At 39.9% G+C, this 22,572-nt stretch overlaps 1 protein-coding gene across 1 annotated transcript; it reads right to left on the bottom strand.

Annotated features, from left to right (window-relative positions):
* Positions 1–404: 404 nt before the first annotated feature.
* LOC145415763 (NADH-cytochrome b5 reductase 3) lies at positions 405–16,520 on the bottom strand. Its single transcript, XM_080285004.1, has 7 exons — positions 16,464–16,520; positions 15,469–15,532; positions 10,342–10,543; positions 7,488–7,606; positions 6,567–6,771; positions 3,383–3,577; positions 405–2,521 (listed from the first exon to the last, which is right to left on the bottom strand). The coding sequence occupies exons 2-7, from the start codon at positions 15,481–15,483 to the stop codon at positions 2,349–2,351; spliced, it is 909 nt and encodes a 302-aa protein (XP_080141130.1). The 5' UTR covers positions 15,484–15,532; positions 16,464–16,520; the 3' UTR covers positions 405–2,348.
* Positions 16,521–22,572: the final 6,052 nt, after the last annotated feature.

Genomic DNA, 22,572 nt, shown 5'->3' with positions numbered 1-22,572 from the left:
CCTACATAGCAAACGGCTTCCTGGTTTACAGGAAACCATTCGGCTTGTCACTCAGTGTAGTTACTCGAAGGTAACACTACATCGAGTGAGTGGATGGTGGGTGCCCCCACCTACCACAAGCTTTCCACTTCGCTCCTTAGAAAACTATGATATGCTGTATTTTTGCATTTAACTCCTTCAGTCTGATGACATTTTATATTGTATTCTTGGTACCACCAGATAGTTTTATTCAGCTCTTGATAAACTTTTCAAACAGAAGGAAGCAGATACAGCCTTCATGGACCCTTCACTATTAAACATATTTTCCATGAGTGAAATCATCAGGTAATCACAAGAATAATGTGAAAATTATATCATCAGACTACAGGGAAGTAACGAGGGAACAGAGGTTACACATATAGGGCCTTTTCTGATATATTTAAAAACATCACTACATCAAATACTGACAAGTTAAAATATCACAACTAAAAACTCAGCTTCTCAGGCTATATCTGGAAGGCAAATTTTTGCATTAATGTCAGTAAAAAACAGGTGCAACTTGGTAACAATACCTCCAGATCTCAATGACTACCTGGTATCTTGATACCAAGACTCACAAACACAAAAACAATTTCTCATGTAACTTGTATTTGTTTCTTCAGTTAAAACACCTGGTAAAATTCTGGACTCTCATTCTCCATACCCAACAAGAAAAACAAATCAAGGTTACAGAATGCAATTGACTGTAAATTTGTTTGTGAATCTAAATCTTAGTTATGCTTTCAAGGCTACGGTTCAACACCCGTAAGGCAATAAACTACGTAAAGCATCCCCAAGCAAAGCTATCTGGGTAACATTCATGTCAGGATAGTCTGTTGTGACTTGACTCACTTTACAGACCTTATACAAAGAAGGAAAAACACCCATTAGTGTGGTGCACTGTCAACCACCAAGCCACTGTAAACACCGCTTTTGTGTCATTTATACAGCATGGCTTAAAAATAAACTGTTGAGAGATGCTCATTCTCAGATAATGCTATGTATGGCTGACAATTTTATCCAGCTGTTGGAACCCACACCCTCTGTGGGGATAAAACATACCAAAGCTTGGGATTAGCCGCCAACATGAAATGAAAAAATTAAGTGATGCATACAATGAATTGGTGGACAACAGAAGCATCATATTGGAAGCTGTCCCATCTCTCTCCTACAAGGTCTGTAGCTCATGTCACACAAGGAAACTATACAACATTGCCACATTTACACCACTGTCTGTAGATTCAAGGTGGTAGTTGGGAGCACAGCTACGGGTGTAAACCATTACCCACTGGCTTAGCAGAGACATGCCTGCAAAAACACATGGGTCATAATCCTTCACTTTATGAGCCTACCAAGTGGAGTACAGTACCTCCTCACTGGTTAATTTCTGCATAAGGCAGGTTAATATTCCCTTGCACATTATCTCAGCACAGAATGCTGATGTTGGAGAGATATCAATAACATACAAGCAAATATTAAGATGTAATATACACATGAACCCTTTAAGGATGAAGTACTAAAGAGTCTGTGAGGTTATCGTCCAAAGTGTGTTGCATAGCAAATAATGATAAAAGCTGTTATTTATTATGATACTGTACATACTTATCACACGTATACACGCACACAGAAGCAAATGCACACACCTTATCCCATTATGCTGGGGTAAAAATCATCAACATCATTTAACCCAATTTCCCTCCAATAAACTGGGTATGTATACTGTATTTAACATTTACCACCTCAATTTTTCTGACACTATTTTCAAATCAACATTATGCCAGAAAAAGGTCCCCAGTGATTTACAAGGCTGGAAAATAACCTTAAAATACTTCCAATGCCTGGAGGCCACAAAACTGCGGCCAGCATTATTTTTACAATATCTTTATCGTACTGTGACCAGATGCAATACCGACTAAATATACTTGTAACTGACACACACATGGAAATTTGACATCACCTGTTGACCTCTACTTATGGGATGCATTTTACATGGCACAGGAGACTATGCAACAACTTTTCCTTTGTAATTTATCTTACTAATTACACCTTAACATTCTAATGCATGCTATTTGCATCATTCTAATAATGACACAGGTGGCATCAACAGCATAGCAGGGGATACTGATGTGTAAAGTATAAATGACTACAGATGAGGTGTTACACACTCTCCAAAGCCACACAGAATACATCTCAGGGGGTTATGTTTATATGGCCTAAGAGGCTCCCTACTATCCTGTTCTTGGTGACTAATTTGGGAGGCCAGGTGTGAAGTCTGGAGGCAGAATGTGATGGTTCGACGACTGGCATGGTGAGGAGTGGCGGCCCACATCTTAGTAGGAGAACCTGGTGGATGGACTGTATCCGAGTTTGTCCAGGTTGGGGATGCAGGCAAAGTTGATCATTGGTGGTGGCCCACACATGAGCACAAGTGTTGCCTCAGTCGGGGGGAACAGACGCTCCGAGATCATCTCAGCGCTCACAAACCCAGAGCTATACTCCCAACCTGGTGACACAGGAGATATATGATAGTTCACATAATACTATATACAGTCTTTACATCAAAACTCTGCCATGGCTTTCATACATTTGTAGCTTATTTTGTGTAGCTCAGCTGCAGCTCAGCTGCAGAAAAAGACAAAACTATGCCTGTACATCTTTTCTGGAACACTTCCTCATGACTAGCAACGCAGGCCACTGTTAACCTACTGATATAACAACACTGGAAATCGAGAAACAACAATTTTAGGTCAGGTTACAGCATAGAGAGCACAGTCAACCACCTATACTTATATGGCAAAATAAAGACTGCAGCCACCATATCATCCCAGCAGTACTCCCAACCTAGTGATACAGTGGATTTATTTATTAGTTCACATACAGTGAGTCACCAACAGTTAAATAAACAACTAATCATATCTGAGCTGGTAAATCTGAGGCTGCGCTCTGAACCTGGTGGCAAAATGGGTGGCTTTATTAGTTCATAATATATCCACTCATTAATACAGATATGAAAAATTACTATACCCACTGGACAATGGTAAGCAAGAGATATACAGCAAAACACAAATGTAACATGAATATAGACCAATATAAGAACAGCTAGAACAGAAATGAATAGCCACACATTAGGAGAGATTTATACATGTATTTACAAACACATATACACACTGAAGCAGACATGGGGTATAGATACAGACATCTGTGAAAGTAAACAGACCACCAGATGTAAATAAATAAACAAAATACAATGGCAAGACAGACGCTATGAAAGTAGACAGACAGTCACACAGTTCAAAACACACACACACACACACACACACACACACACACACACACACACAACCTCCTTCCCCACAAAACTAACCATCAGTGGGGCGGTCTACGGTGTACCACAGACGGAACTGGTTTGGGTGCCTGGCCTTGACATCCTCCAGCTCGTCTCGACACAAGATATCCGCCTCAGTCTGGTTGGCGAAGAGGAGGGCCAGCTGGGTGGTGTCAGATGGGTCACGACACACCTCACGCACCAGCTGAAGCATTGGCGTGATTCCTGTGCCACCTGGGGAGAATAAATGGAGGATCAGTGTAACATTCTTTATCATTATCATCCAAACCTAACTTCCATCATTTATACCATTATCATCATCCCCAACCCTTAGTCCCATTTAAAGTATGAGGTGAGGTACAATTCAGGGACAAAGAAAGAGAAATTATTTTAAAAAGTCCACAAACACCAATGAAGAGGTCATGCAATCATTCATATATCACTCAAGTTTATCAAATCCTGGCTCCACCACATAAGCAAAGCATCTGAAATTATATTTTCTACTTCATCTTCACAGCTGCACTTCACATACATCTGTCATCCTGTCTTTTACAAACACATCCAAACATAACCCAATCACTTCCTCTACCCCACCTCACCTCACACTCGTGCAGTTTTTACCCTAACCCAGTCAATAAACCTCACCTTGACCCTGTCTGTACAACCTACACATAATCTAATCAAACCTATGACCACTAGTCTTTTACTTGCCATGCATCTCTGCACCTGAAAATAAAGAATTATGATTTGGCTCACTTCTGTTTCACTTTCTTAGCAAAAGCTAATTTTTTGGCAGGCACTTGGCCTTTTGTTAAATCCACCTCCATAAAAATTGTACAACACAAAATCTGAACCAGCCCAGCCTAGTCACTGCAGTCCTCAATTACACAGCATCCTTTCCAGCAACTGTGTTGACCCTGGATGCCATGATGACTGGAGGTAGTATTAACTGCTGGCCCTGATGGCAAAGTAACCTTATCTACAGGGCTGTGGAGTTGGTACCCAAAACGCCTGAATCCAACTACGACTATGACTCCTTGATTTCTCGTGTCCAACTCCGACCCAACCCCTTTGACTTTCTCTACAATAAATCTGCCATGATGGGTCTTCACTGACTTGCACATGTTCAAAATTCCCACCTCACAGCTTACAGGCAGTGACATGCCTCCACATCACTTTATACTATAACCATTTTGTTCCTAGTAACTTCATATTAAAGAAACTCACCTCCAGATTCCAGAATCAAGAAATTATCCAAACACGTTTACTCAGTGGAAAATCTGCTGATCATGGTGTCTGTTTACATTCTCTTCTTGTCATTCTGTCAAGGCAGCAACTATGTTTACGTTCAACATAAACAAAGAACAGGAGAACAACAAACAAGTCCTATACTGTACTAAATGTGGAAAATAAGAGGAAAAAGAAAAAATAAGCTGCAGCAGCAACATGAAATAAAACTGAAGAATCTGTCGTTTGAAAAGACAATAGCACCTCATTACACTACAGTGCATCGTGTTTAAAAGTACTTCACTGGTGGGCGGAGTCGGGACTTTTTATTACCGACTCCGACTCCAGCATCATCACAGTTGTTTCTGATGACTCCGACTCCACAGCCCTGATTATGTATAGAACCCATCCCACATTTAATTACCCTGGTCACTCCAGAATCCAAACAGTGCTTTACCTGCAATCTTGCTGACCTCTGATGCCGCAAAGAGTAGGGTACAAGACTCTAACCAACTTAATCTTAACTCTTTCACGTACCCATGACAGCTTTGGCCGTCATTGGCTTCTGAATTTCAGATGTTTGGATGATGGCCAAAGCCGTCATCTGAACGTCTTCCTGTTCATTTTCATTTTTCTGCAATATTATTGCTTCCAATAAAATAAATTATACATCATTAGAAAGGAAATTTATTCAGCTATGTTATGGAGCAAAAAATTTTATTCTATCTTGAAGAGATTTTTTTTTACTCACTTTTTTTGCATTTCATTTTGCACTTACAGTAAAACCTCGATATAACGGACTTCAGTAGATCGGAATTCGTTTTTATCAGAACTGATGAGCTACCGGACTAAATTCCTATATATTGGAAAAAGTCTGATAAAGCCAGAAGCAGTCCGGACTGCCTGACCACTTCAGCTATGTTCACCACAATAAGGTAAATAAAAGATATGTTTGTCAGAGTACAATACAGCATCACTGTATATATTATACTATTTGATTAATGTTGTGAAGTCATAACACAGTACAGTACCGCAGTGATAGTCAAAACAGTTTAAAAACCATTCATGCTATCCAGACTAATGTCTGATATATCGGAAAAAGTCCGAGTTAGCAGGGGGAAGTACGGATGTCGCTTTTATCGGAATTTCGCATTTTTCGGAGTGGCTTGGGCCCCAATTAGACCGTTACAGTGAGGTCTTACTGTATTGCTTTTTTTTTTAACATACTATGGTAAAGTACAATTTCTAAGCTTCAAAACAAGTCCAAACTGAGCTCTCTACAATGAATAGTAACTCTGCTATGAGCATTAGCGGCAAAACATCTCTACAGGCCTGCACGTCAGCTAAATTCTACTCGCTTTCTTTGTATTTCATTTTCAGGATATTGCTTTTTTTTAACACAGTATGATAAAGTACAATTACTAAGCTTCAAAATGAGACCAAACTGAGCTCTCTACGATGAATAGTAACTTTGCTACGGGCAGTAGTAGTAAAATATCACTTTGCAACTGTCTATACAGTGCTTCAGCTAAAGTCATGCAACACGGCAATTTTTTACAAGTGCTCCCGACGGGGAAGGGTTTAGTCCAAAACAACAGTAAATCAACAATGTTCTTACAAGCAATCATGCAGACCTTGGATTAAGTAAGGAGTGGATGAGGAATTTTCTTGCTGAGACTGATGGCAACATAACAAGTTCTTGTCCTATGCCTACTTGAATCTAACCACCCTAGCTACTCCAGCAACCAGTGTTTATACCTGCAATTATGTCAACCTTGGATTTAGTGAAGTGTGCACGTAGCGTCTTCCTGTCAAACCTGATAGAATGCAACGTAATCCTACACCAGAGTGACCTAAGGGATAGGGGACTACACAGCGAGGCTGCCAAAGATTGAGCAGCATAGAGAGCCACCATTAGGTAACCAAGGCAGCAGGCAAGCATGTTAGAGCCTTTATAAACAAAACAAAAAACAATCAAACAGTAAACTGTCCTTACCTGCAATCATGTTGACTTTACTGGCAGTGAAGAGTGTGGGTGGGGACTTCTTGTCAGGCCTGATGGCAAACACACCACGTCCCCGGTACTGCAGCAGCCCTGATGGCCCACGCACCTCAATGGTTTCTCCCACTTTAAGGGCCTCGAGGTGCTGGCTCATCTTACCACCCTCAGGGAACTTTGGGTGTACATTCTTGAAGTACACCTGTTACACAAAAAGATAGGTTTATGTCAGTGTATGTTCTCCCTCCAGCTCTTTATAGTACATATTTTCTGGACCCTACTTCACTACATTCTTTTGGTAGTGGGGGGGGGGGGGGGGGAAGTAGGGATGATGATGCAAAGAAAACTGGAGGTCATACGAAGGAGGAAAGACGGACCGTGGAGGTCAGAAGAGGATGGAAATAGGACTGTGAAAGTTACAGGAAGAAGGAAAGATGGACTGTGACAATATGAGGAAGAAGGAAAGGATGACGACGACGACAATGATGATGATGATGATGATGATGATGAGGGGAAAGAGAAGGAGAGAGGTTCAAAAGAGGGAAGGATTAGGTGAGGGAGGAGTCAGGGGGTGCAGATGGGGGAAAGGAAGGAGAGGGGTCCTGGGGTTCACAAGTGTGGGTTGAAGTTAATTGCTGGTTACCACACCTTTACACTTTGAAGATCTTGTATAACATCATCATCAAACCCTAATTCCACTCAAGATGGAGTGTTTTAGAGAGAGAGGGAGGTGTGTGAGGATTAAGTAGCCTGGAGGCAGTTTTGTCATGGCCATACCCTGCCTGCAAGTTCCAAGAGGAAGCACATTGTTGGAGCTGATGAAGGAAGCAAGGTGATCAAGAAGATGGAGATGGAGATCATGATGATGATGATGACAACAATTATAATGAAGGCATCAATCAAATCTCGGATACATACCTTAATGACAAGGTCCATGTGTCCATGAGTGTAGTCAGATGTTACGGGTGTGTAGGGCCGCACCACCAGCTGCCCCCCTACCCGTGCCGACACATAGATGTGTTGACCCACTGGCAGACCTGAAAGCAAAATGAATGTACAGTGGTTTCTCCCTTTTAACTGAAATTTGACCATAATCTAAGGAGCCTTTATCCAAGTAAGAACATAACCAAGGGAGCCTTAATATCACAAAGCCATGTACTGTTATGTTGCCATTCCTGTAAAAGAAAATATTAGTTACAGCTGAGAAATGACTATGTGTTTGTGAATTTGGATCCAGCTCTGAATCCCTAACCCTCACAGGCTGACTACACAACCCTATAACCTACCAAGGTGTGGAATAATGAGGGACACTGCAGCGACTGTCAACTACACCTGGGGAATTAAAATAAGAAAAACTAACCTAAATTCTCACATATCAGTGTACTGTACTTAACATTCATCTTCTACATGGGAACTAAAATGAGAAAAAACTACACCAATAACACATACCAGTACAACTAAGTCACATTATTAAATCTAATACTGCAAAGGGGAAAGCAATGCTACACTAAACATAATTACTGAAACACATGATGCACAAATCTACGTAGTCTGACCTTTTTATTGTGTTGCTGAGGGCATTATGAAAACCAGAAGGCTATCTAGCCATTCACTATCCTCAGAGGTATTTTAGAATTAACCCCTTGGCTGCAGGGATTTATTTTTATATTCAAGTGATTTTACTGAGCTTAAGATACTGTTTGAACTGAGGTTATAGCCTTAGTAAAACTCTACTATACATGATAATCCTTAATTTTGTTCCATATAGTCATCTGGAAAAAAAAAAAACATAATTAGAGAGTTTAAACTTGGATATCGGGTGGTCACCTTCACCTTTACATATTGTGCTCAGATACAACACAGCCAATAATCATTCCTTATCTGCCTGTCTCATAATAAAGTGTGGACTGCTTGTAGCTCCCTTCAGTATAAGGCTATACAGTATATATATATATATATATATATATATATATATATATATATATATCTATCTATCTACTGCCAGACGCCTCAATCCCGTTCAGGGTGGCCACAAACAAATCGCCTCCACGTCACCCTGTCACCCGCTATTTCACTGCCCTGCTCCCAACTCACACCCCCCTCTCATATCTCTCCACCCTATCCTTCCATCTCATCCTCCATAGAGAGAGAGAGAGAGAGAGAGAGAGAGGGGGGGGGGGGAGGACAAGGATGAGATGAAGGGATGGAGTGGAGAGGTATATGAGACAGGGGATGTGAATTGGGAGCAGGGCAGTGAAATGGCGGGGGACAGGGAGACATGGAGGCGATTTGTTGTGGCCACCCCGTATGGGATTAAGGCATCTGGCAATAGACAGATAGACAGACAAGCACATTATTTACGAGGACATTATTTCTTACCATACCGTACCTCATTTATGCAACCTTCAAATGATTCCATATACACTGGAAAGACTTCAAACTAACACCCAGCTCCCTCTTGTAACTCACATTCCGATTTGAAGGAAGAAAACAGGTGGGAATTTCCTACACTCCTTTCATTATTCCCCCCCCCAAAGAAAAAACTCTCTCCTTCCTCTCTCTCTCTCCCTCAAAATTAAGATACCTACGCCCAGAAAGAACAAGAGAGAGAGAAAAAATAATCTTACACTCCTCTTTTTCCAACAAAAACAAAGTTATTAGAATCACTTACTGTATGTCTGTTTGTTAATCTAGGCAGCCAGTGTTACAAGGCCACAGACTCTCCCACCTGCATTATTATATATTTATGTATGTATTCATGTCCCCTCCCACTAGTATGACTCTTTGTTCTCTGTGTCTGGATCCTACCTCACTTCATCTCTGTAATTTCATAGGAAGACATACTGGGATGATGATGATGATGATGATGATGAGGAGGAGGAGGAAGAGGAGGAGGAGAAGGAGGGGGGTTACTTATTTATTCCTTGTTTTTTGTTCTAACGTGGATGAAATGTGGGATCAGGCACTTTTCCAACTTAAATATCTGTCCACTTAGTCACAGTGCTTACAAGAAGGTTAGGCTCTTGAGATACATACCAGTACGAGATAACAGTTTCTAACCACTTTAGTGCCAAGATCATTTAATTCCTAATCCTGTCAGAAACTTTATTCAACTAAGGGAATGCCTCTCATGGTTATCAAGTTTATTTATTTATTTAACAGAACACAAGGAGAGGGTTTTGCATCAGAGATATGAACCAGGAAGAGATAACATGAGATAATAACCCCTTCAGGACCAAGACTCCTTTATCATTTCATTCTCACTACTGTTAGATAATTTATTTCAACTTAGCAAATGCCTCTCATGGTTAGCAAGTTGATGTTTTTGACAGCAGAACACAAGCAGATGGTGCACCACTTGAGATATGAACCAGTATTTGTGATTAAGGAGATTATGAGTGTGAGTTCAAGATAAGCTCCTGTATTCTCCATTCCTCTGAGCTTGTGAAGTGGCCTAACACCTCTTCCTAACAGTTTGCTTCTGCATATGACAGTGTAATATTCCCTTGTATGTTACTTATGCAATCTATGTTGGTATCAAAATAACTACATCCCACCTCAGCTTCATAACACATCTCAGTCTGCCTCTCCTCCTCCTCCTAACCACCAAAAAATAAAGTAAAATGGAGGATCAGCCAACCAAGGACATGATCAGGTGATGACAATTTGAATCACAGTCTCCTTGTGTCGTGTGTCAACTTCACCTTCCCTCTCCCACCTCATTCTCAGTCTACTTCTTCTTATCATCAATTAAACCTCAGACTCAACCTACCGAGGACATGATCAGGTGAAGGCAACTTGAAGCGAAGCCGCCTTGTGTCGTGTGTCAACTCAACCTTCTCCACCAGCTCGAGTGGATACTTGACAGCGGGGTCCTGCAGAAGCTTGGGTGGGCCGCGGCGCCGGGACAGGTACAGCTTGGCGGCGACTGCGGTGCCCACCACCACCACCAACCCCACCACCACTGGGATAGCCTAGGAAGGGTTGAACACGAGTTGAGAAGTTGGCTACGTCAGAGCAAAAACACGTAACCATACTATATCTACTACTATGGTGTAAAATACTTCACTGCCTTCTATTACTACTTTATCAACTAATGCATCTACCATTGCAAGGAACTACTGTACTGTATAAGCTACACTACCTGCCAGCGTAATCAAGTATGAGCAGTCTTTGTTATAAGCAGGGGACGAGTTCTAAAACATTGCATTTTAGGCTTACATACAACTGCGTGTGTTATAGAGGGATGCCTTACACTTGGCGGAAATGATATAACCAAGCAGTCCCTCTGCCTGGCAATAAAATGATCCTACCCATGAAAGGATAATGGGTGACTGGCAGTGAGGGGCAATTTCAGCCTGCAGTTTACCGAGTTTACATTTCAGATGAACCTGGGGCTACCACTACTACTATTACTGCCTGTATCTAACACTACAAAAACATTCAGTCCTGGGCATTCCTTGGTGTAAGTCTCAGGGATCTGTTTCAAAATGCAGTATCAGCTTTTCTCGCACAATGACACTGCAAACTGAAGGAAAGTAGCACATCAGCCATTGAAGTAGCAATGGAAATTTGAGTGGTTATTTTTCTGCAATTTGCTGTGGATTTCATAGCAAAATTGAAGGCTAAAGGGATAAAAATAAATAAAATAAACAGACAACCTGGACTTACTGAACACCATATTTCCCTCCTACACATCTTACGCCAGTATCAAAATTACCCACACACTTCAATGACGTCTTAGAAAATTACTGTTGCTTTCCAATAATTTTATTCAGCTGAGGTGAGAAATTTCAAACTGGCAGAATTACAAAGAACCTTAAATAACCCCTTACCTAACAGAGGACTTCCCGAAGTTTAATTAAGTCACACTGATGTAGTAAAAACAAATAAAATATAGTACATCATCGGACTGAAGGAGTTAACCAGTTACACTGACATGGATGACAATGTGCTGAAAAGATCATTTTACAGCCAACAATATTGAAAACTGCCAAGAAATCACTTCCACCTGACAACTAGCTACCTGGATCAATGTTCTTATATTAATAGTCAACCACAACCACAACAAACTCTTACAAAATCATACAGTATGACAAAATTACAGACTGCCTCTTCCCCAAAACAAACATTACTCATACTCCATCACCACTGGGAATGACTGCAGTGCATCACCAACCTCCACCACATGCCATCACACTAGCCTATTCCCACCAACAGAACCAAATAATCAAGCTTATCTCAACAATTCAATGATAACCAATATGCAATAATAAGTAGCTTCTTGGGTATACACAACACTCATTTCAAACTCAAGACTTCACCACTTTTACTAGACAAAAACATTCTACCATGTGTTTTATTTTAACAAGTACTGTATCATTTCTTGTGAAACATGTGCTTCAGGATCAACACTCTGCCATAAAACTGTTTGGTATCATTCTCTCCCCCTCTCTCTCTCTCTCAATAATCTCCACAACACAGAATTATGGTAAAAGTGAAGTACACTGAAACAACTGTAAAACAAGTACTGGTACAACAATAAGCCATAAAATATAAATCTGTAGTCAAAACAGATACATTGCAACTTCTAGTCAAACCTCTGGATACACCGTATTGTGCAAATTAAGCAGGTCAATGAGACTGTCAGGTGGGCAAATAAAACTTCTAAAATACTCTCTACTACATAAAATATTAAAACACTCAGACTTGTCAGAATAATATTACTACAGTACAGTATTATAACAAATATTCTACTGAGCTTACTTCACACTGGGTTAACCATGAATTAGTTAAACAATGACCCAAACAACACAAAGGAAGCCTGTTACATAAAATGCGACAAATATTACAGCTGTTACAGATACAACTCACAAAAGCCACAAATCAGGTATTCACCATGTACTCATACCTGTACTCCAAGATGAGGTTACTGAATATTGCAATTTTTTACATGCTGTAGTTAGGATCATAGTTGCCTTCACAATAATTATTAGTTCTCTCACCTTACAGTTTCAGCTTTTGGCCACCAGACAATACAAGCACGTGTGGACAACTCCCATATTATTATGCTGCTACAGTACATACTAAAATTTGGATTATCCATATGAACTATTAGAAACATCATGTGAGCTCTAATTAATAAAGATTCAGACACTTTCATATATAAACACTTCTATCCAGGCTGTGTTCAGATACCAGCTCCCAAGAGAAAGTCACAGACATCATCTCAGCAAATATACAGGAAAGAAAATTATTTCAACTTATCCCCTGTCTTAATAATTATCAGTTTCACAACCAAGACTTATTTCCTGTCTCAATATTAACAATTCTGAATATTGCACAAGTGTAAATACAGGCAAAGGCAGCCTGATAAGCCTTATGGATACCCAGTTACCATATAATACTGTACTTAGAAAATCCAAGTTCTATCATAATGATGTGTACGGCATTCGTCATGACACTACTCTGGCTCCAAGCTACAGTAACTCCAGGGATATAAAAACAGGCAATTTCTTAGTTCATTTCAACAGACAGAGCAACTAACAGAATCCTTATTCTGTGTGCCAGTCTCGGAAGTGGGGGACTCTCAGATAGCATCATGCTCTGATACCATTAATTGTGGCGAGAAATTACAACACTAGCAAAAACTTACTGCACTAACGAAGATGACATAACAAAGACTTACTGACAAATGAATCTTGAGATAAGTACTTCCTTCCTTCATTTACACATGTTAATTAATGATGCATCCTGTCCAATCACTAATACACAACTCGAGTCCACTACACCTGGCCAGGCTTGTGCTTAATGCTCAAAAAAGTTACCATCTACAATACAGCACAAAACCTATTTTTATTCACTTTCAATGAACTGAAATAGGGAAAACAATCATTTCTCTTATAGCTCATCTCAAATTTAAGTCTTTAGCTAAGGAAATATTAAAGAGGAAATAGTTTAGTCATAATACTGTACATTACTGGTGAAAATTACGCCCAGACAATAAAATACCCTGCGCAGTGCTGCATTACTGGTAAATACAAATACTGTACAGTGTAGGTAATACAGATGTCAAATATAACAATGCCTTAGCCACGCAGTGCAATTAAGTTAGTCAAATGTAAGAAATATACCAACCTACTGACATTATTTTTACTGCAAAAGAACCAACATTTTTAGTTTGGTATTCTGGGCCTCCTTTATATGTGGAGAAGGTTCCAGTAGGACTGAACCTACCTACATACTGGTATCTATGACCCTACGTCTTAATCCTAGAAAGAGTGGTCACAAATGAAATGCCTCCATGTTATCCTGTCCTCCACCATTAAGCTGCCCTCTTTCCAACTCATCCCCTCCCCTCCCACATATATGGTACCTCTCCACCCCAAACTGCTGTCAAAGCAAATCATACGATGCCATGCTTACTAACTCTCCACCCCAAACTGTCGTCAAAGCAAATCATACCCAGTACAGAGCCATGCTTCCTCTTAAGGAATTCCCATAATGAGGATGGCCTCAGTACAGCTGATGTCTTCTGTGGACTGAGCAAAACCGGGTGCCAAAAGTCAGCTAACAGCTTTTGAACAGTTTCAGGAAACTGCCAGGATAAAAGAAGTCTGAGATGTGAAAGAGTTTTGACAGTGAGTGAAACTGCTTTACCTTTACAATGAAATATAATATGTGAGCATAAATCCTCTATATGCAATGGTATAATGGTAGGATAATAATTTAGTGTCTCAATGTACAAATAAAACTAAAGCACAGTGAAAGCATGAAATGTCTCACGAGTGTTGTTGAAAATGGTACTGTACTGAATCATAACATACAATGGAGGTTCAGTTCTCAACATACTGTTCTACACTTTCTCATAGTCCACTAAGTACCGGTACTATTTGCTAGTACCGGTATGTCTTTATGCACAGCAGTGTCCATAATTTTGCTTACTGAGAATGGCTATCTGCAGCAGCTTTGAACAAATCTACCAGAACTGCTGAATGAAGTAGCGCCTGCTCCCTTACTGCATCTGACCAATATTAAGGTACCAGTAACTCTAACATTTTTTCAACCTGAATTCATGTAAAATCATAATCTGCCAAAAAACTAGGCTGTATTAGGCTAACACAACCATAATCAAAACTACTGGACACATGACAGCCATTTTGGACAAATCAGCACCAATGCTATCAATAAGATTTTATCCTTTCATGGGGTTCGTTCGTTCGTTTTTAAAGGCTCCAACATGCTTGCATGTGTCGGCCTTGGTCACCTAATGGCGGCTCTCCATGCTGCACGATCCATTGCAGCCTCCCTCTTCAGTCCCTTAACCCTAAGGTCACACTTAATGACCTCGTCCCATGTCTTTCTCGGTCTACCCCTCATAACCCCACCCCCAATATTAACACTTCTCACCTTCCTCACCCAACTATCATCCCCCATCCTCTCCACATGTCCAAACCACCTCAATCTACCTCTCCTCATCACAACCGTGCCATTATTCAGGAGGATACTTTTGGGCTAATTTTGAGCAATATATGTTCCACTAACTGGGTTCGATTCTCAACTGTATTTGGAGCTACAACACCCAATGACCATAAGTAATGAGAGAGACCACAGCAGCTCCATAACAGCTAGGATATGAACTTGTTTATACAGCATTTATACCTGATACTGCAATAACCTCAACAATATCCTCCTGGAGTTTGGTACATGTAACTATCATCTGCATTTTCTGGACAATCCAGGCTAAAACCGAGACCTACTGAAATTAAAACCTGTCACACTGTCAAGCACAAGCCATGCCTGAAGTAGTGCACCATCACCCAGACACACTCACAGCCTTAACACTAAAGGAGTTTTTGTTACTTAAGTGGGAAGCAGGGCGGGAACATTGTCACTATACCTTGCTATGATCCATATCGATGCTGTTTAGAAAAAGCAGAATCCCGACACAACTACGCAGCCACCTAAAACACACGACACAGAGAAGAGTTACAAGCCAAACCTACACAAACCCCCTAAACCTTACACCATTTAGCCTGAGGACATCTTTTCCATTTTCTTCTCATCATCTGCTGACAATTTCGCTCAACTAAGGACAGAACGTTGTAACCAGAGGGGTTTATATACAGGTTTAATAAATCCCTTCATTGCTGTGGCTCTCACACAAGTTGAATAAAACTGGTAGCAGAAAGAATGATGTCACCCAGCTGCAGGGAGTTAGGTATGCAGGACTAAGGCGGGATTCTCAGACATATTTACAACCTTTTAAATGAACAGTACTCACAGCAAAACTGCCTATTTAACTGCCCGTTATCCTAGGATTGCAGTTCTCCCAATCTAAAGTGCCAACAGTATGTACAGTATAGTTTATATTTTGGTACACAACAATGAGCTGAATAAAACTACTGACATAACTAACGGCACCTACAGGGCTCCACATTACAACGCTAACATCTCTTTCAAGCAACCGTTGTCGCCTTTGCTCAGCATCACAAGGTCACGTTCATTTTCTGTTTTGCTCATCTTTTTACGATCTTGAAGGAGCCATGACGTTGTTGGTAACTCGCCTCAACATGACATTTCAAGGTCAAGGATGGGGTGTCTCTTCAGCTGTGACTATTCTTTACATTACACAAAGGAATAGGTACACGTACAACCTACACTACACACCAAAACTTGCAGAGTAATAACACAACAGAGTGATATCTGACCGGACGGATCACATACCTATATTATTACATCACTTCCTTTTTATTACAGCCCTCCAGAACCATATACACCCAAACTAAATATCAATAAGGCATTCAAGGTTTTCCACACCCTATTATGAGTCTTGTTACCTGATGATAAAGTGGTAAAAATGCAGAAATAACAAGAACATCGCCAGAGCCTTACCTGCAGGTCCAACCACTCCGTCATCACGTCAGCGTCTGCGTTGATTCCGCTAATCCGCTTAGAAACACGGGTTATAACATTGCCATATTTTCATGGAGATGTAAATTTTAGAATGACTACTGAATAAATCTCCTCTTTTAAATATTAATGGAATTACTGTTTAATAGCGGCGAAATTTTTCTTACCTCCAGAAATGCAGGAATCATGCGCCAAAATGCATTTCTTTTAGTACAGGTAAGGACAAGTAATTATGAACCAAAATCTTTCACTCAATGACTGACTCTTCCTGTGTGGAACAGGATAAAGCCAAACTTTAGACCTAATGGGCATGAATATATGAGACCTACATTAACAAAATCGTTATCTTTTGGGGACAGCATGGCAACAGTCGCTCACCTGTTCATATCAGATGAAGGTCAAAGCAAGGAAGACATCTAAACTACTTCCTAGATTGTCCCTCTACCTTGTGGTGTACACCAATGCTATAGCTCCAACTGGTGACCAGCCACCCATACATTTTAAACGTTTTAGTCATCATGCTAGTTGCTCTTGCAACTACATTGTCAGTCAACTGAGGGATGGCTCTGAGCCTATATGTCAGCACACCATGATACTCTGGCTGTAGCACCCCAGTGAAGGGGCAACAAGTGTCCTGAGTCAGCCTTCCTCCATTAAAGCAATTGAATCTGTCAGTCTCCATGTTAGGGAATTAATTTACCTAAGATCATTCCCCCTTGTCCTTTCCTAGACATCAAAGATGCCACTACATAACTGACTGGGGCAGTTTTGTAGATCCCAGAAACTCAATCCCTCAAAACAGAGACTCAAATCTCCAGCCTCTCAAGCAAAAATGTTTATGCACTGGGGTTTACTGTAAAGTGGCAGCTTTTCTTCTCGGCCACTGGGCATGTCACTGAGTTCAGTGATTCGAGTATCCAAAAATATGAATAAAAATAGAGCATTCCTCTAAGTAACTACTGCTCGTCTAATGATCTACACTATTTAAAGCTATTTATTACGCTTAACTGCTTTAAGTCATATTAATCAAAATGCTATAGTCTTGAATGACTTCAAAACATGGCCTTGCATAGTAAGCCAACTATATGATCAAGTACAAAAATCCTTGCAGCTACATCCTACAGGTATAATATAAGTAATGTTCACAGAGAAGGATTTAACTCACAAATAAAACCCTACACAAGGTTAAGTCAGCATTGTTGCCCTTCATCTTTATTAACTTTAGACATCCAAGAACTTAAAGCAATGAATAGTCAGGTACTAAAGTGACAGAAGCAATAGAGGCTCACTGGTCCATTACGTCATGGGATTAGACAGCTCCATACCACCTCTCCTATAACTCTTAAATAGTGTGGGAAGGTGAGTGCCACTTTCCTCTGAAAGGACATTTTAATGAAAAACTGCTTATCTTCAACTCAAAAATGCTCCATGAAAAAAAGGGCCATAAACTAAGACAAAATGAGTTTCAATCTGTCCTCAACAACTGCTCCATGAAAACAGGGTTATCTGCAAAATAAGATCTCTATAATGAATTTCAACCTCTCCTCTGAAAGTAGTAAGGAACTGATGATGGTCTGCTTGATGTTGCTAGGGTGATGTTGATGGTCTGCTTGATGCTGTTATGGAAATAAGAAACTAATGATGGTCTGCTTGAAGTTGCTATGGTGATAAGACCAGATTTTTCATGAAAAATTTCATTCAGCAGGGAGTAACAACAAAAATACAGATGCACTGAGAAAGAAATGTATTGTTCATGGTGGCTGGTGCAGACTCACTCAGGTCTGGGAGGTGTGTGGGACAGCTCTAATTGATGGCTGAACCATCAGATATCACACCCTAAAAGGGAAAATGCCTTCTCTCAGATGACATAGCCACATGACAGGGACGTTCATTGCTCATATTTGCATCACATAACATTCCCACAGTTTAAGGGTTACTGATAAATTATGCACATCACACACTGATCTGTTTGTATGTTATCTAAATCCATCTGGTTTGGAAACCTACTTAATACAGAATGTACAAAACAATAGGAAGAGGTGCAGAGGAGCCTCCTAACTCCACTAACTAAAGTCCCTGTCAGCTTCTTTTGAAGAGGAAATAAAATATTGTTAGGTACTACTGAGGACACTAAATACTAATCCCCTTCTTGTGATACACAATAAGACCGTCAGCAATAACTTACGAAACCCAGTGATGTGATCACCAAAACTTAAATTCCCAGTACAGTATGTTGTGTCAGTTTCATTACTGTTCAACTAAAAAGTGGACCAATATTTTTTACTCTAAAAATGCATTAAAGCCCCTTTATTACAATCCCACAGGACTCTTATCTGTTGTTCAACCTTCAACCTCTAACAGATGGGTCAGATGATTAATACAGAAAGAAGGGCCAAGGTAATTTAGCATATTATTCTGGTCAATGCCAGAGACCTTTATTCTGCTAAGGAAAGCTTCCAGCTCTTAGAGGGCTGAAGCCAATCTTAGTTAATCCCAAAGGACAGCTGAGACATTTAAGAATTTTACTGATGAATATAAAGGACATTTGGAACACATTAGAACTTAGCCCTCCAAAATACTTTCATTAGTAGAAGAAAGCACCTTGCTCTTATAGGGTTAAGGACTTCCTTCTGTTTGCATCTGAACCAAACAGCAGAGTGTATTGCTTAGCCAAGGGAGGCATCTCAGTCCTCAGGGATTAATATTTACCAGTATGTCTACCTCTGAAGGGGGGCCTGGACATGGCAAGATTTTAGTCTGGCTACCACCAGATTACATTCACGAAAGGGAAACCAGTTAATCATGGAAGATTAATCCACCAAAATCTTTTCACATATAAAAGTCTGGATGTGTTAATTTTATGACTCTATGAGTGTTCCATTTTTAAATAATAATAATAACTAGAATGGCACTCAGTAGAGTGCATACCTCTGCCAAGGCCCAACATGCAGTTCCTTTTAATTCAATCGAGTCCAATCCAATATGGAAAAAGACTACCCCCCTATAAAAGCATATTTAAATCTGCTAGATCCGGAATTTTAAATGCATCCGCGCCAAACTGTAAACATTCGTAGATACCAACATCCTATATGTGCCTGATTTTTTTCATAAAGATCCATGCAATATTCACTGAAAAATTTATGAAAATGTTGAAAAACACCCTATCTCACAAAGTTAAAGTGAAAAAAAATTCCTGGATCCACACCTTTATACGGATCCGCACCAAAATTTAATGGAGTCTATTCTGGGCCAAGGCCCAGTCTTTTAACAAATTTCGTGGAAATCTGTCCAGTGGTTTTTGTTTAATCTTGCTCACAAACCAACAAACAAATGGACAGGGGTGAAAACATAACCTCCTTGGCAGAGGTAATAATAATAATAAATAATAATAATAATAATAATCTATGTATTCCACTTTTAAATATAATAATACAGTAGTTTTTTCTTTGTTAAGAGTACCACTTTCTGCTGAGGAAATTCACAAATGTTCATACTGTAACGAAAACATGATTTTTTAGACCCAGAGCTAACTGAAGAGCCAACAAATTAGGTCTGTTGTTAATGATTTTTTACAATCACAAAAGGGTTCAACTACCCCAGCATTTCTTCCATAAGTAAACCCACTCCATTCTGGTTAATGGGGCATACTGTGTAACTTAAGGGTAAGATCATTTTCATAACACCTACATAATTTACCCAAAGACAAAACATGAGTGCATTATTCCTCCTTAGTAAATTAATTACTATAATGCCCTAAAAATAAGTATAAAAGGAAATTGTGACGATATTTCACCACACTGTGGATGTCAACAAAAACACGTGATAGCTTGGATGTACCCCAGTTGGCTTTAGACCTTCTAGTACATCTTCCTTAGCTATTTTGCATACTGATCCTTCATACTCTCTTGTACTGTACCTTATTTCAACCATTTTTGTACCCGAATGCTGAATGAATGGAGTGTGACACATTCAACTGGGCAAACACTAATACAATATCTCATTCTATCAGTTTTTTTCTGACTCTGGATACTACCTCGCCTCACCTTGGGATGGAAAAGGAGGTCCAGATGATGATGATGATGATTGTACCATCACTGATTGCATAACAAGCTCTCTGTCTGTTTACCATCAAAGCCTTTATTGCTCCATCAGGCATGTATGTGCCTAGGGCTAGGCAACTTAATCCAGACAATGCTGGCAAGAAGTTACCTGTCTCAAGGTGGTATGATGTCAACAATAACCCCCCATCTCAAACACTCCTTGAATGCAAAAATGTACTTTACAGACAAAATAAATCATCATCATCATCATCCAGACCTCTATCCCACCTAACAATGGCGTTAGGCAATCCTGAGAGCAAGAAAAGGCCTGACAGAAGAAATCAGTTTAGCTAGTTAGCTTATTCCACATATATACTGTAGAGGAATATTTATTTGCCATGTACAATAAAATGTGAAGGAGGAGGTGCCAGTGAGTCTCCTATGCTGATGAGAATACCGCCCTTTGTGATATGATGGATTTGTTGCTGAATATGTGGGCTGCCAGATTCACAAACAAATGTATGATCAATTTCCTGCTGTAACTCAAACATATGACTGATTTCCTGTTGTTACTCAAATCTGTTTCTGTAGGAAGAACAAGGCATGGGAAAATTGAACTAAATTTTTTTTTTTTTCCTGCAAAAACAAAATACTGCCCCCCCCCCTTTTCTTTTGAAGGAAGATTCTGAAGCCTTCTTGCTCTGTCCATCTGTGAAAATAAAAACTTCTAAGAATATATATTTTTAATTATTATTTTCCCACCATAAAGACTGTGAGTTGGAAATATTCAGCGCCCTTTCTGTCATTCCTGCTAAAACATATCACACTTATATCAGGGAACTGACCATAAATTTGTTCATGAATCTGAATCCTACTATTTGTATGCTCCGTACTTATATAAGCTTAAAAATACAGTACTGTATAAAAAAAAAAAAAATCCATCGATAATTACAGTATGGATTACAAATTTCATTTCTAATCCAAGTACCTTAATCCCCTTCATTAAAAAAGAAAGACAGAAAAAAAGCAACAGCCAATCTCATACTACAGGCAGGTCCCATTATACAAGCATCAGCTACATGAGAAATCCAGTGAGAGGAAGAATGGGCAATTTAGACCCAAATTTGGTGATGCCAACAGGTTCCATAAACATTAGTTTTCCTGTCAGTTACTGTATGTACTCCAATATACAAATTACGCAAATCCTTTTTTCCAATCCAATAAACAGTTTCTGCTATCCCAGGAGTCCACCGCTGACACATCCAACTTGCATAAGACCTGCCTGTACCCCCTTTAAGGTGTAGGGCCTGAGGCTAAGCTAATACAGTACAGTACATTTGACACCTTGACTCTGGGAGACATCCTTTTAGTTTAGTCTTGCTGCCACCAGATGATTTTTATTAACCTTACCAAATATCTACTGTACAGAAAGTGTTGGTGTTTACTGAGTTTGTGTCTAACCCCTCCAGCATTTAATAAGTATGTGTCTAACCCCTCCAGCTATTAATCTACCCCAAGCTGAATAAAACAGTCAGTAGGCAGCAAGAAAAAAACAAAGAAGCCATTCCCAGTCTAAGTGGGTTCAGGGTGGATGACCAGCTAACTTTCCCCCAAGGCATTACAGTACATCATTCACAAATTCCCATTAACCTCCTGGGGATCACACCTACAGAAGGACATCACTCCAACTGGAGCATCCTAATCACTAAACCACCAGGAACCTTCAGTACAATGGCTATAAGCCTCCTGGGCTGTTGGGGTCGATGCCATTGTTTTTATGCATGCTATCACCAAAGTATTAAGTTTGTATAATGAAGAGGTTAGTCTTATTATTCTAGTACAACCAAGATCAACACCCACCAAAAGCCTCCTAAGTACCATCCACCATGCCTTAATAATACTGCTAAAAGAAAGGTTTTTAAGGTGCCTGGTTAACAAGAACAATTACCATCTTCATCATCATCATCCTAGCCCTACTTCCACTAATATATCCCTTCTGCACAACAATGCCTTCTACATTTAATCCTTGCGACCACTTGATGAATCTGTAC

The sequence above is a fragment of the Coenobita brevimanus genome, chromosome 103 (genome assembly GCF_032717465.1).
Source record: "Coenobita brevimanus isolate Jiangsu-jjx chromosome 103, ASM3271746v2, whole genome shotgun sequence".
In the NCBI taxonomy this organism is placed as follows: domain Eukaryota; kingdom Metazoa; phylum Arthropoda; class Malacostraca; order Decapoda; family Coenobitidae; genus Coenobita; species Coenobita brevimanus.
Note: the sequence above shows the minus strand (reverse complement) of the source record. Positions and strands in the feature narration are given on the sequence as shown.

What these genes read in the sequence shown, in the direction of transcription:
- LOC145415763 (XM_080285004.1), bottom strand. An exon ending in ACATGGACCTTGTCATTAAG is followed by an intron (nt 6,772 to 7,487) that starts GTATGTATCCGA and finishes TTTGTGTAACAG; the next exon opens with GTGTACTTCAAGAATGTACA. An exon ending in CGTAGACCGCCCCACTGATG is followed by an intron (nt 2,522 to 3,382) that starts GTTAGTTTTGTG and finishes CTGTGTCACCAG; the next exon opens with GTTGGGAGTATAGCTCTGGG.